This window comes from Chaetura pelagica, unplaced genomic scaffold, assembly GCF_000747805.2.
Source record: "Chaetura pelagica isolate M959 unplaced genomic scaffold, ChaPel_1.0 scaffold8, whole genome shotgun sequence".
Taxonomy (NCBI): Eukaryota; Metazoa; Chordata; class Aves; order Apodiformes; family Apodidae; genus Chaetura; species Chaetura pelagica.
In genome coordinates this window covers 2,539,965-2,554,990 of record NW_009954544.1, presented here as the reverse complement: position 1 = coordinate 2,554,990, position 15,026 = coordinate 2,539,965, and the positions used below count along the sequence as shown (strand labels likewise).

The 15,026-nt window shown below is 52.1% G+C and overlaps 1 protein-coding gene across 1 annotated transcript in view; it reads right to left on the bottom strand.

Moving 5' to 3' along the window:
• Positions 1–10,526, bottom strand: part of RRBP1 (ribosome binding protein 1) — a 21,948-nt gene extending 11,422 nt beyond the window's left edge. The window contains exons 1-6 of the mRNA XM_010004990.1: positions 9,828–10,526; positions 4,679–4,827; positions 4,324–4,446; positions 3,157–3,309; positions 2,731–2,849; positions 1,764–1,917 (exon numbers count right to left, since the gene is read on the bottom strand). Of these exons, the coding sequence (XP_010003292.1) occupies positions 1,764–1,917; positions 2,731–2,849; positions 3,157–3,309; positions 4,324–4,446; positions 4,679–4,827; positions 9,828–10,509 (1,380 nt within the window). The 5' untranslated portion in view covers positions 10,510–10,526. The remainder of the gene's footprint in view (positions 1–1,763; positions 1,918–2,730; positions 2,850–3,156; positions 3,310–4,323; positions 4,447–4,678; positions 4,828–9,827) is intronic.
• Positions 10,527–15,026: the final 4,500 nt, after the last annotated feature.

The window sequence follows — 15,026 nt, the reverse complement described above, 5'->3', positions numbered from 1 at the left end:
TTGTGTTTTTTTTACGGTGGTTTTGGGGGGGGGGGGGGGGAGGGGTTAAGTTACTCTTCCCCATGCTTCTCTTGTGCATGAAGCATCTTGTCTCACGCTTGTGTTTTATCATTTGACAGCCCCCCAGTGGGAAGCAGACAACACCTGAACACCTCAGTTCCACAGACACCTTCCCCTCTGGAAAGCTAAGCTTTGAAAAGAACTCTTAAAACGCTAGTCCTAAGTACTGCCACGGTGCTTAGCAGGATGGAGAGGCTCAGCTACGTGTTTCCACACATGGAGGAATTTTCAGTGCAGTTTGGGCCAGGGAAGACTTTTTTTTTCCATCTTAGAAAGCAGTGAGGAAGAGGCCTGGCCAAGGCATGCGTTTTGAGGGGGAAGACAGAGGAGGAGGACAAGGAGCATGCTGCAAACCAGCTCTACAGGTACACATTGCACCCTTGCAGATGGAGAAATGTTGCTTTGCATGGAGGGGACAGAAGTAGATAAACCAGCAGCCCTGTCTCTGTATGAGGGATGCTTCCAGAACCACTAAAAAAGCAGGACTTCTCCATTTTTGAGGATTTGACCCCACGTCCTCAGCTCAGAGCTCCAGGTGTTACTGTGGAGCACATTCTCCCTAGCACCTTAAACACATGGCTGGCTTTGAAGTCTTGCAGTTAGTATGATTTATTTAATTAGCATTAAGGTGTGCAGCAAGCTGACAGCCCTCAAGAAGCTCTCTTAAAAGCATGCCTATAAGCTGGTGTTTTGAAACAGAAAGGCAGCCTCTGCCTTCAAGATGGATGCATGCACACATCATCCCCCTTGCTCCTGGCCTGTGAAAGCAGCAGGGGTCAAAACCAGCCCCCCAAAGAGAGATGTGCATCCCCAGGTACCTGAAAAATTAAGACCAAAGATATTGAAGGCTCCTTGCTCTAGCAACACCTCTACAAAACCATTTTGGCATGCACAGACAAAGAAGGTCACCACCACAGCCCCTTTGTAAAGAGGCCAGAGCATTTTGAAGACCACAGCACATGCAGGAGGGAGACATCATATCCCTTACCCTGTTTGCAAACGCTGTAGGAAAGAATTGCAAGTTCCTGGGTCAGAGGCACCTGGGATCAATACTCCCAGCCGCCTGCTTAGTCAAATCCCACCAGGAGTGCTGCCACACCCCCAGAAGATGCTCTTCCCTGCATGGGTACAGCCTGCCAGCAACACACCACAGCTCCTCCACCAATGGCATGCTCAGAGGCTCTACTATGGACGTGTCCTTTAAACACCTCTAAAAAGCCCAGGCCCAACCACACCCTGGTGACAATGAAAAAAAGCCACAAGCTCCACCTCCTGCACCAAGGAGGGTGAGCAGTGGGCTTAAAATCAGCTGAGTCAAGAGAAAGCACCCACATCTGTGTGAGCACAGGCTGGCAAGGGCTGGTAGGTTTCTTCTCTCGCCTCAGGGTACCACCCAGCAGTGTGCACCATCCCACCCCCACCTTCACACCAGGCTCATGAGCTTCACAGGCGAGTGAGAACAACATTTCCAAGGAGGGCATCATGCTTCCTGGGCCTTGCTGGTGATGCTGCACAAAGACCGCATTGCGTGTGACAAACTAATGGGGGGAAGCAATTATGAGGTCTGAAAGGAAGCCTGCCTTCCAACTGTAGATGCTCATCTCCCTCCAAGCTCTTCCCATGGCCAAGTCCACAGATCCTATGCCATTGAGCCACCCAGCCTGTCTCTGCAAGGGGAGTGGGTTTGCCAATGCCTGCCTGACCTGCAGCTGTTCAATCTGCTTCTCAGAAGCTGCCACTTTGATCTCCCAGCTCTTCTTCTGCTGCTCCTCTTGCTGCAGAACCTCCGATTTCTCAGACAGCTCTTTCATCAGCTTGTTGCACTCTTGCCGTAACTTGGCCAGCTCAGCGTTTTGCCTGCACCAATAGAAGCAGGGTTATTTTAGCCCACAGGCCAGTCATGCATCAATAATGTTTCCTAGGGGGGCACACATTCTCCTTGGGCCTGATACAGGTCGTGAAACATCTTAATGGCTGCCTCTGCCTGTTTCTAGGACACACCTGCTCCTTCAGGGTGGGGGTGGAAAGAGTTGACAAATCACTTTTCAAAACCTGTGTTATAATCACAGGAGACATTCCTTTCTCATGAAGTAGATGACAAGAGGATCTGTGTTCCTGGACACAAGAAGAAGCACTCTAAGCAGCTGGAGTCCACTCTAATTATTTGACTGCTGTTAATCACCAGCCATTTCAGGCTTTCTATAAAAAGGAGCATGAAATTCTTCTACCTAGCTCCTCCTTGTTCTGCATGCACTGGGCAGGTCTCGGTCTCTGCAGCATCACCCCCATCAAAGAGCCAGCTGCATTTCTTTGGAAGCTTGAGAGTACAAGCTCCCCTAAGGGAGAAAGTGCCACAGTGCCTTCTGCTTCCTTCTCACAGCCTCCACAGCCTGTTGCCTCTAGCATCAGCATAGGTGACCCCAAAGCAAGAGAGGGTTTCCCCTGCCCTTGCACTTGGGAAGAACATCTTTGTTTTCCCCTGCCAGCCCCCTAAAAGCCACATGGCAAGCTTTCTCACTCCCTCTTCCACCTCTACCTAGGTGGGAGTGTCTGTAGATGCACCTTCAAGAAAGGGGGTGGCCTAGCACGATGGATACCCTGACCCCAGGGTTTGCCAGAGGGCAGCCCCAGGCTCTGCCTGCTACGTGTGTGTGTGTCCCCCAGCCTTACTTGCTCTCCGTCTGGCTGGTGGCCTGGTTGAGGGCGTCCCTCAGGATGGAGTTCTCCTGCTGCAGGCGAGCCAGCTGTGTGTTGGGGCCATTCTCCAGCTGCTCCTGCAGGGTGCGGATCTAGAGGAGCCCAACAGGGGTTAGCACTGCTGCTGACCCCTTGGAAGCCCACGAGATGAGCAAGAGGGACTGGCAACACAGGGGGTTGTCTACTGATGCTGGCAGCCCCCACAGCTGCAACACCCCATGAGGATGCTCCCACGTGTCTCCTCTCCCTTGAGCACCAAGGAGCATCACAGGCTCTCACCCCTCCCCAGGGTTCCGGTCCCACTCGCACATCTAAGTCTTCTCCACGAGACCACGCGTTTGCCAGCACAAGCCACCTGGCAGCCAAGGAGGAAGCTGCCCCGCAGCGTGTGGGGCTCACCTTGCCCTGGAGCTGCTGTGTTTCACTGACGTGGTCCTGGTAGCTGGCCTGCATGCGTGCCTGCACGGCCGCGGCCTCCCGCTCGCGGGCCAGCAGCTGCTCCTTCAGCTTGCCCTCCGTGGCTGCCGCCTTGGCCCGCTCGGCCGCCAGCTCCTTTGAGGGGAGAGGTCACCGAGTTAGTCCTCAGTGTCTGAGCTTCCCTGTTCCAAGGGGATGTGAAGCTGGTGGCCTCCTAGCTCAGAAGGCTTGAAAGCTCAGCCCTTTCAGAGCTGCCTCCATGCCCAGCTATGGCGTTCAGCACTCACAGTGCCTCCTGCACTTTGTTTTGGGCTCTGTGGCCACTGGATGCCACTCTTGCTCCACATTGGGCCAGCTAAGAGAAAGGAGTAAGACAGCCTGCAATTTATTTTTCCCTTTCCTAGGATCAATAAGATCACAAAATTTGGGGCAAGGCAGGAAAAGAAAAAAAAACCAACCAAACAAAAAACCAAACACAAATAAACAAATAAAATGAAACAAAATACCAAACAAAACAAACACCCCACCTCCCACCCCCTGCCAAGGCAGGAATGTGCTGTTGGCCAGATGCTCAGTGCTGTGCTGCTGCCCTGCGTGCTCTGCACAGGGAAGGGTTCAGCACAGCCCCCAAGTGCAGGGGGAAGCTGTGCCCCCTCCTCCCCTGCCTGCAGGCACATGGACCCACTGGCACGGCCCCTGTGCCCAGTCAAGGATTTCAACAGCCAAAAACAGATGGAGGCAGGGGGCTGAGGCAGGGAAGGGGGCTGTAGAGAGTTTCAGCCTCTTGATGAAGGGAATGATCAGCAGCTCCTCAGCCCAGGGGACCCAAGCAGAGACAAGAAGGGATTTCCTTTCCTCCCTATAGCAGTCTCCTATGAGAAGGGCTTTCCCCTGATTCTCCTGCAGCTGTCAACTTGCACTACCCTGCAGCTCTTTGGGCTGGTGCCTCCCTGGCCTGGATCAGGCCCAGGAGAGGAGGAAGGAATCTCCTCCCCTTTTTGGGGAGAAAAGAGCGAACAGGTAAGCACCCTGAGAGCCCCTGGGCTTCACCTCCAAGGGGGATGAGATGTGGGGAGCAAGCGGTGCGTGGGGAGGCGTGACGAGCAGTGCCCGTGCCGGGGGTGCCAGGAGGGCCACAAAGGCACTTACCTTGCTCAGCTCCCGCAGCTTGTTTCTGGCAGCAGCCACGTCCTCCTGCTCCGCCGCGAGCTGCTTCTCCTTCTCCTCCAGCTGGCGCTTCAGGACGGCGACTGGGTCCCCCTTCTGCGTGGCCTTCGAGAGCAGGGTGCCACATCAGTGGGGACCACCACCTCTGGACCATCCCCTCCACCCCGCATGCGTGAGACCCTGCCCTCTGCTCCAGCAGAAAACTCAGCTCCGTGCTCCAGGGCTGACTCCTGGGGCCAGGCAGCTGGAAATCACGCCACCTTCCCTCCCTTCCACACCTCCAGAGGCTCAGCAGAGCCCCAGCAGCTGGTGGCCTCAATGGCACGGGCAGCCCTACCGTGTGCCAGGTGTCCTGGACAACGCCTGCTTTCTCCGTCAGGATCTCAATGAGCCGCTGAGCCTCCCCCTCACTGAACACCATGCTGCTGACGGTGGACACGAGGGTCTTGTAGGGCAGGTAGAGGGGCCCATCTGAGTCGGTGGGTGCTAGGGAGGAAAGAGGAGGGGTTAGGGCTGCTCCAGCCAACGGCAGAGCTGAGCAGCAGCATCTCAGTTGGTTTCAACCCCACAACTGCCACTTCAAACCAGCATTCGCCCAGATTTCCACAGTCAAGTCTCCAACTAAAAGCAACATGAGAAGTGCTGGAGGTGACAGCCACCACACATGTGTGTTTCTTGAGCCAGCTGTCACCTCTGACTGGCTCCACTACTGCTGCCGCCACCCTGCCACCATCCTCCATCAAACTCTGTGACTCCCAGCAGGAGATGGGCATGCTTTGCCAACACCAGGGAGCAGACACGTTGGGCATCAGAAGCTGGACCACACCATGATAGAACCTTGCTGGGGGACATCACTCCATTCTGCAGTGCCAGTGATGCAGAGTGCAGCAAGGTCATCTCCCACCTTTAACCAGGCAGGTTTGTTCCAGCTTTTTGCTAAGGGAACAAAACAACTCCAAGCCTTCTCCTACCCTTCTGCTACCCCAGGAAAGCCAAGGAGCATCAGGGACCATAATGCTGTTGCAGGAGCACAGCACACAAGGTCATGATGGCTATGGGGTGGTGGGCAGTGGTTTAGGACTTCCATGCCCAGTGGGCTTATTTTCCTAAAAAAAAAAATCCCAGATGGAAAAGCAGTTTGGACTCCAGCAGCTCCAGAGCCTCTAAAGCTGTTAACATCAGGGTCTCCTGAACGTAGAGCTTGGACTCCCCAAGCAGCAAGGCCAGGGACAAAGGAAGAAGAGGTGATGCAGACATTGCAACAGATTCCTCTGCAGCTCCTGGAGAAGAGTCCATGCCAGAGTAGGTGCATCCTAAAGGACTGCTGCCCATGGAAGGCCCCATGCTGCAGCAGGGAAAAGATGTGAGGAGGAAGGAGGGGCAGAGAGGAGCTGTTGTGGACTCACCACACCCCCAGCCCCCTGCACTGCTCAGGAAAGGCAGATAGAGGAGTCGGGAAGGAAGGAATAAAACCGAGCTTGGGAAGAAGAGCAGGGGAGGAAGGTGTTGCTTTAATTTTGTCTCTCGTTCTCATCTATTTTAAATGGAAGTAAATTAAATTTGTTTTCCCCAAGTCAACTCTGTCTTGCCTGTGATAGTAATTGCTCTGTCTCTATCTTGATTCACAGGCTTCCCCATCTTATTTTTTCCCCCATCCTGTTGAGGAGGGGGAGTGAGAGAAGGCTTGGGTGGGCATTGGGCAGCCAGTCACAGTCAACCCACCACGGCAACTGAGCTGCAAAGCCCAGGGATGCCCAGCAGTCCTGACACACTCTGTTTGCTCCCAGCTTCTGGGATGGCAGTCCTGAGCTCTGGCAGCAGTAAGATCTGTCTTCCCAGCAGCAGCCACTTCCTATCAGGGCAGCTCCACCGTTTTGTGCAACGGGGGCCCAAGAGCTGGGCTCACACTTTACTCACCCACACCAGAAAGGATGCAGCACAGCAAACCACCTCCCTTGGGTGGAGTGGCCCACCAAGCAGAATTTTGCCCATCCCCCCGGCAGTGCTGTGCAAAGGGAGCTTTGCACAAGGCCAACACAATGCAAACCACACCTTGCAACTGGCAACTGTGGCCAGAGCAGCCCACCAAGCCGTGGCAAAAGGAAGCCTCCACTGGAGCTGAGCCCATTCAGAGTTCGGAAACCTCATGCCTCTCCAAAGGAAGCAGCAGAACAAGAAGCAGCCGTGTGACAAAGCTGCCATGGAAAAGCACAGCAGGGTTGATGGGTCTGAAGAGCCACTTCTCAACCATAAGGGGAACACGGGGGACATGGACGGTCCTCACGTGGAGCCCCACACCTGCAAGGCTGCAGCCCAGATCAAGTACCCACGTGTTTTATGGGAGAGCACAGCTCCTGCTGCCACAGCTAATGACCTGGGATCCAAGTACATGCTAACCACTTGCAAGCAAGTTTTTCAGTGACGCAGGAAGCTAAAAACAAACCACACAAGAAAAATAACCCAAACTGCTCTTGTCAGGTTTGCCATCTCTTTCAGTGCTGAGCACCTGTCTTTGAACACTTTGAACACCCGTTTCTATCTGCCACAGGAAAATTTGTTGCTTCTGCCTTTGAGGACAAGAGAATCATGCAATCTCGGAATTGTCAGAGCTGGAAGGGACCTCTAGAGATCTAGTCCAACTTCTCCACTAAAGCAGGATCCCCTAGAGCACATCCCACAGGACTGCATCCAGGCAGGTCTTGAATATCTCCAGAGTAGGGGACTCCACAACCTCCCTGGGCAGCCTGTTCCAGGGCTCCGTCACTCTCACTGTAAAAAAGTTTCTCCTCATATTAAATGGAACTTCCTATATTCCAGCTTGTGCCCATTGCCCCTTGTCCTGCCACTGGGAACTACTGCAAAGAGTCTGGCTCCATCCTCCTTGCACCCACCCTTTAGATACTTATAGGCATTAATAAGTTCTCCCCTCAGCCTTCTCCTCTCCAGGCTAGAGTCCCAGCTCACTCAGCCTTTCCTCATAAGAGAGATGCTCCAATCCCCCAATCATCTTTGTTGCCCTCCACTGGACTCTTGAACTGGGGAGCCCAGAACTGGATGCAGTATTCCAGATGTGGCCTCACCAGGGCAGAGTAGAGGGGGAAAATGACCTCTCTTGACCTACTAGACACTCTTCCTTATGCACCCCAGGATTCCACTGGCCTTCTTGGAAGCAAGGGCACATTGCTGGCTCATGGGTCATTTACTGTCTACCAGGACCCCAGATCCTTTTTCTCAGAACTGCTTTCCAGCAGGTCCAACTCTAACCTATATTGGTGCACGGGGTTCTTCCTCCCCAGGTTCCTCTCTGCCCAGCTCTCCAGCCTGTCCAGGTCATGCTGGATGGCAGCACAGCCCTCTGGAGTGTCAGCCACCCCTCCCAGTTTGGTATCATCAGTGAACTTGCTGAGTGTACACTCTATCCCCTTGTCCACGTCATTGATGAACATGTTGAATGAGACTGGACTGAGTACTGACCCCTGGGGGACACCTCTGGCTACAGGCCTCCAGCTCGACCCTGCTCCATTGATCACAACCCTCTGAGTTCTGTCACACAGCCAGCTCTCAATCCACCTCACTGTCCACTCATCCAGACCACACTCCCTCAGTTTCCTGATGAGGATGCTATGGCAGACAGTGTCAAAAGCCTTGCTGAAGTCAAGGTAGATGACATCTGCTGCTCTCCCTTCATCCAGCCAACCAGTTATGTCATCGTAGAAGGCTAACAGAGAACGCAGCAGCTGAAAGGCTGCCCACAACACCTTGGTCAAACTGCAGCCAGCCTCATGGAGCAAATACTGCTGAGAGGTTTCTTTTGAAAAATCCCAGAGGAGCCGCTAAGACATCATTCTTGGCTTTTAGATTCAGGATCGGCACTTCATACCCAAAGGACTGGATGTAGCCAAAAAAGTCCCAACTTAATAAGTGCTAAAACTTCATCTCCCATCCACATGACCTTGGCTTGTTGTTGCGTGGATTTAGGGCGATGTTTTTCAGTGTTCAGAGAAGTGCAGCCCTGCATGCACGTGCCAAAAAAGCCACCTCCAGTAGCCTCAACACCATCGCCCCAATACCTTCCAGCAGCGGCTGCTCAATCCATTTCAAACCTCCTCATTACACAGAGACAGCTTTTAGCAAAAAACTTCCCTCAGCAGGGCAGCTACAAGGGTTTTAACCCAATCCTGGGCCACCAAATGTCCTGTTGAGTAGCAGGCCCTCTTCCAAAACACAGGTGTGGAAACTGCCAGGTTATACAGCAACCTAGGTTTGGATGTGCTGCAGAAGGTTAGCAAATAGGGGTGTCTTTTTGTTTGGTTGGGCTTTTTTGTAAATAAACGAAGAAAAGAGTCACCATCCCTGGATGTGTTTAAGGGTCGTTTGGATGTGGTGTTGGTGGAGATGGTTTAAGGGAGAACTTTGTAGATTAGGGATGATGGTTGGACTCGGTGATCCCAAGGGTCTTTTCCAACCTGAATGGTTCTATGATTCTATAAATGAAACCTATGCACACCACAGCACATCTCTGAGAACACCCTGAGAGTCTTACTCCATGTGTCCATATGGAACAATTTGATAGGTCTGAAAGCACTCACATTTGTAGTGCCTGCCATTGTCACTTAACAAAAAATAAACTCCAAACTGTTCACATTGGTGCAAAGAGAGGCAAGAATGCAGCTACAGAAGAGCCATTTCTTCCCTCCTTAGACCTATTTACACTCTGCAGAGCTCAGGACCACCTCCTTTAATCTTTTCCATCTCCAAAGCAATCAAGTGAGGCATGAAAGATAATGGATGATGGGAAAGTTTCCCCTTCCTTGTGACATATCCAAAGTTATTTTGCTGTAACTATCCTATGATCCCTGTTGTATAAAATCCCTTCAATCATCTCTCCTCCAACAGGGTGCTTTTCACCTCCACTGAAAAAGGAGGAAACTGTAGCAGCCAGTGACCCACCTCCCCATAGAAGAGTGGTAGAGCTCCCGTGTACTTTTAATAATCAGAGGTGGAAGGGGAAAACACCTCATCTTGGCTTTCCACCCAGATATTCAGCACCTTGACAGCTGCTCCCTCTCCCAGGACAGGCACATGCACCTCCTGTTCATCCTTGGTGTACAGATCTGCCCAGAAAACCCCCATGCAACAGCAAATCTTGGAAGAACCTGTAACTCTCCAACATCTGTGTCATTTGCTGGACCAAAGACCAAGCAGGGGTACCCAACAGAGAGGGCAACACATTACAGAGGGAAAACAAGTCAATAAACTCTTGACTTCAGCTCTGCTTCCCACCAGACAGAAATACAGTGCAGCACAGGCTTTTTAAACCCCCCTTTCCCTTGGCAGACATAACCCATCTCACCAGAGCCAGCCTTTCTGCAGCTGCCTTGTTTCCAACACTGAGGAACGAAGGATGGGACAGCTCCATGTTAACAGCAGCGAGGTGCCCCGCTGGCTGACTCAGTGCAGGTACGTGCAGAGGAATCTGGCCTTACCTGGCTCGCTCTTCTTCTTGGATGCAGCCTTCTTCTTGACAGGTCCATCGTGCTTCTGCTCCTCGTGGGCTGGAAGGGCATCACTTTTCTTGATGACAACGGAGCTGACGACCGGAGCGCTTTGCTGTGTGCCAACAGGCGGCACGGCCACAACAGGCACCTCCTTAGGGGTCACCTCCAAGACAGGAGAACTTTTGGATACACTGACAGGAGGCGAAGCCAAGACCGGGCTAGGAGCAGGCTCTACCTTTGCCACCTTCTTCTCTTTCTTCCTCTTCTCCTTAGGTGATGGAGCAGCTTTCTCTTTTTCCTGAGGGGGCACTGATACTGCTGTGATTGGAGACTCAATGGTTACAGGCTCAGACACCACAGCAGGCTCAAGAATCACATCCTTGGGAGAGTCCGTCACTTCCTGAGTCAGCTGCTGCTCTGGGATCTTTCCATTAGGCTTCTCTTCCTTTTTCTTTGCTTTTCCCTTTTTCTCAACAGGTTTCTCTTTCTTCTTCTTCTCTATTTTCTGCTGCTGGGTCTTCTCAAGCTCTTTGCGTTGCTTGGCCAAGGCTTCCTCATAAGACGTCTCCTTCATGGAGAACGTGGACACCAGGAAGATCCCAATGGCTGATATCACCATAAAACCTCCAAAGACCATAACACCCAGCGTCTGAGGGTCATACACATCCATCTTGCCTTGTTCTTCTGTGCCTGCAAGAGACCAGAACAACAGTTGGTGGGTGGCAGGGGGATGGGAAGAGGCAACAGCCTCTCTGAGCAGGGAGTTTCATATGGACATCTGTGTCTCCAAATGGCACCACACACTGAAAAGACAAACGCTCAAGATACACATGACACTGGTGCAGGCAACCTGCCTACACAGCCCCAGGTTTGTGTTCTTTTGCTAGGTAGCCTATGCACAGTGGTCCAGTCGTACCACAGTGACTGATATCACCAGCTGCAGCAATCAATTTCCAGAAGAATCAAAGAGGAGGAAGAAAAAAACAGGGATGCAGTCAGAGGCAGCCATGGGCAGCTACCCATTATGTGTCCAACAGGATGGTTTTGCATGACCCTAAGCAATACCTGCAGCCCTGTGGTAGTTTTGAGGCCATTAGCCTCAGGAAAATGCAGAAAGCCCTAAGCTATCATAAGTTCCCATCCCCATGCTTAACTGTAAACATTATCAAATTTCCTCTTTAAGAGGTTGTGGGTTGAGGAGGGAGGGAGGGGCTGGAAGGGGAGGAGGCAAAAATAAGAAAAAAGCTAAAGGAGATCAGCATCTTTTCAAAACCTCAGTGCTTGCAGAGAGAGACCTCGGAGCCTTTTCCTTTCTAACAGCTGGAGCAGCAAACTGGCAGCCAAATCTACAGGTCACACAGTGAGGGGGTGAGAGCACAATGAAAAATTCTCCTCCAACACCTGAGCAGGGTGTGCAGAGCTGGAAGGAGCTGCAAAGTGGCTGTGTCCCAGTGGAGATACCCCCTGCCCAGGCAAGGATGGTTTAACCAGAAGCCCAGCTGTCCCCACTCCTTGCCTCTCCAAGCATCCCAGGTGGAGCAGGAGAGAGCTGGCAGGCAGGAGGGTTGTCAATGCCAGCTGGAACCAGTCTCCCCTGGCAGAGCCCATTTTCTACCCTGGGGCACCACTCAAGATCTCAGCTGATACTACAGGCATTGCTGTTTCACCTCTGCCCCAGCCTTTCCAGATTTAAATTACCTCAGCCCACTCTATTCCAGCACATCTTGTGCCAAGTCACTCCCTTCTGACTAGGTAGCATCACTTCAGGATGGTCCCCACCAGGACAGGCAGATTATTCCTAACCTGCTGGGTGGAAAGGGCTGGATTTCTTCTCCCTGGCAGTAAATAGTAAGTAGGGCTGGAGAACACATACCCATGACCTTATGCTTGGTTTAGGGCTACGCCGAAGCACCCAGGAGCTGTTTTAGGGGCAGAACAAGGTGACCTGCATTCCTCACTCAGCAACCTCAACACATCAGTAGAAATAAACCCTTCCTGACCTCACACTGCTGCAGCTTCCTATTTAGATAAAAATTTGCTGTACCAGCTTAGGGCAAGGGCATCAACAAGTGCTGGCAAATGCACTCCAATCCCACCAGCTGCTACTGCCACCTCCAAAAGCAGCTGGATGGAGCCCATGGAGGAGGTGAACAGCGGAAAAAGCCCCAGACTTTCATTACAGAGGCACCCAGCACACAGAGGATGGATGAGAGAGGATGGCATTATTACACAGAGACTGGGGTGGTCTCACCCTCCACTGCTGTTGCCCCAGAAGCCCTTACATGCAGAATGTTTTGAGACCCATGTTCCCTCCTCTCTGCAGGCAGTCTCACCCGGCCCCACTGCAGTAAAAGCTGCCTGTACCTTGCTTCCTCCCAGGCTTTACAGCCAGGGTGAGATAACCATACAGATTAGCATGAAAGTCCTTCCTAGCTAAACAAAAAAATAACCCATCGACCCTCTCCAAAACAAGACTAACACAAGAAAAGCGGCCCAGATCACTAACCTAGAGGAGCTGCAGACCTGCTGGAAGAGCTGTCCCAGCAGCTGGAGCTCATGAAAGCAGCCAAGATGCTCACACAGGCCATTCACAAGCTCCCACCACCAAACCAGAGAAGTCCCTGGCTATTCTCAAGGACAGGGGAAAATTCGGAATGAAGAGTGAGATACCAACCAGCCAGCAATTATTCCCAGCAGTGCTATGATGGCAAAGGGAAGCTTTGGTCCTGTCTCAGTGCTTGTGCCCTGCAGCCTGTGGCAGACCCAGTGCTGACTCCAAGAAGCAAGTTCTACCAGTAGAGTTCCTCCTGCAGTCCAGACCTGGCACGGACCAGCCCAACAACTCATCCAGGGAAGAGCCTATCACTCCAACTGTGCAAAGAACAGTGGCAGGCTGTACACTGCCACAGACACTTAAATCAAACCAGGCTGGCTTTTGGGGGATAAAGAAAAGCCTTCCTCTGGGAACTTCCTGATACATAAACACCAGAAGCAGCACGCCGCAGCATTAGCATCAGAAGCAAAGCTCTGCTTCAGCACTTCCTGACCTCGCCACCTCCACCCTTTGAAGGGATGAAAGTTTGCTCCCAGATTTCGACAGCAAGACACAGTCCCCCCTCACAAGTGCACTGGCAGGAGCATGCCTGCCTTGGCCTTTGGCAGGAGAGCCCTCCACACTTCCCACCTGCACCAAGCCTTAGCCAGGACACGGAAAAATAGGGCACCAAAGGTAGCACTACTGGTCAGCCCGCAGATGCCCAGAGGATGGTTTTGCACATATATGTTCAGCTCAATAGCCAGGCTTTGAAGAGTCTTGAAGACGTCAGCATCCTCCCCTCTGTATCCTCTGGTCCTCCACAGGACTTTGTCTCTACAATGGCATTTTTCAATGTGATGCCCAGGCTGCTTTGGGAGAGGGTTGTGTGCCTAAGGGGTGCAGCAACACCACCAGCTATGGGAGTCCACATTCAAAAAATCAAGTTCACATCCAACATTGAGCACGTTTACTTTCATGGAGTCTCTTGAGTGGGATCATCCTCTACTGCCCACCCAGCCAACACAGTGGAAATCATCAAATATCTCCATGTGCACACTCCTTCCCCAAAACAGATAAAGCTTTTCACCATCACCAGAACAGGAATAAGATGGACAAGTAGTATTTAACTTGGCCTCCTCATGTAAAGGAGCCAGCTGAAATGCTGTGCTCCAACTCTTCCATTCCTGTGGCTTTTCTTACTATCCATCAAACTCCCCAACATCCCAGATAACAGCCAGGAGACCTGACCTCCCTTGCCAACCTTCATGTGCAGCCACCTCTGTTTGCCCTGAGCAAAAGTCCAACTTGCCCTAAGGAAGCTAAACTAGTAAAGCACTCTTAGCCTTGCTGGTTTTTAAGCATCAAACAATTTCCAAGATGAATAAATCCACAGACACCAAGTGTGACAGCACCAGGGCCACGCTCAGCGTCTTGTGGTCACGCTTGCCAGAGACAAGCTAGGTGTCAAAAACCAGGCTAAAGCCTTCCCAGTTGTTCAGCCCTTCTCTCCCCTTTGAAACCACTTCCCCACAATCCACAGGAATTCACTATCTTTGCCACTCAACCCTCCACCAACCCTGCTTTAAATCAGCCAGGTCAAGCATCAGGTGGGAAGAAGCAAAGGAGGAAGCAGGTTGTGTTACAACTACTGAAAACTTAATTCTTTACACAGCCAAAGGAAAATATATCTGTTATCCCTTCCTGGTCGGGATAGGTTCTGCAGATGGGAAAAGATGCTCTTGGCAAGCAGGACACTGCTCCCTCTGCAGTTCAAGGCTTGCACTTCGCCATGGTGTCAAGGTGGCACCTCAGGTTAGCACAATGTGGAAGAGATGGTGGGGTGACAGAGGGCACAGAGAGAACAGGAATCACAGAATCATAGAATACAGAATTTTAGGGGTTGGAAGGGACCCCCAGAGATCATTTAGTCCAACGCCCCTGCCAAAGCAGGATCACCTAGGGCAGGCACGCACCCAGGGGAGTTTTGAAAGTCTCCAGAGGAGACTCCACAGCCTCTCTGGGCAGCCTGTTCCAGGGCTCCATCACCCTCACAGTAAAGAATCTTCTCCTCGTGCTGAGAAGCATTCGTGCAGCTGGCTCTGCATAGCCTGCAGCAACACCTCCCTGTGCAGCACCTGCAGCTCCCTTGCCCTTACAGCACCTCCCAGCAGGTTAAAAAAATAATAATAATTAAAAAAAAATGAAAAATAAATAAAAAGCTTAACATGCACACACAAGTCAGTCAAAGCTGGCTGCCCCAACACCCGGCACTGTTTGGGGAGGGGACTGCCCTGGCCTTTGGTTTGAAGAAATGAGGTCTTGTCTCCTTGCCTACCCCTTGTCTACAGCTGCCCTTTTTGAAAAGGCAGCACCAGGGCAGAAGTGTGGCCAGGGAGAGTGTTCCTCCAGCACAAAGGAGAGCAAGGGAGAGGGAACTGGGAGGCCTGATCCTCCCCACAGCAGGGCAGCCTGGCAGCAGGGGAAGGCAGCAGCACAGCCAGCAGATAAAAGAACTGGTATTCCTCCTGGAGTTTCTCTCTCTGCCCTGTTGCAATAGAGAGATGTTTAAATACATTTTCTGCCTAAGTGACTGTGCGTTTCCAACGTCCTGACAGCATGAGTTACCCTCCCCAGCAACTCCAGACCAGCCC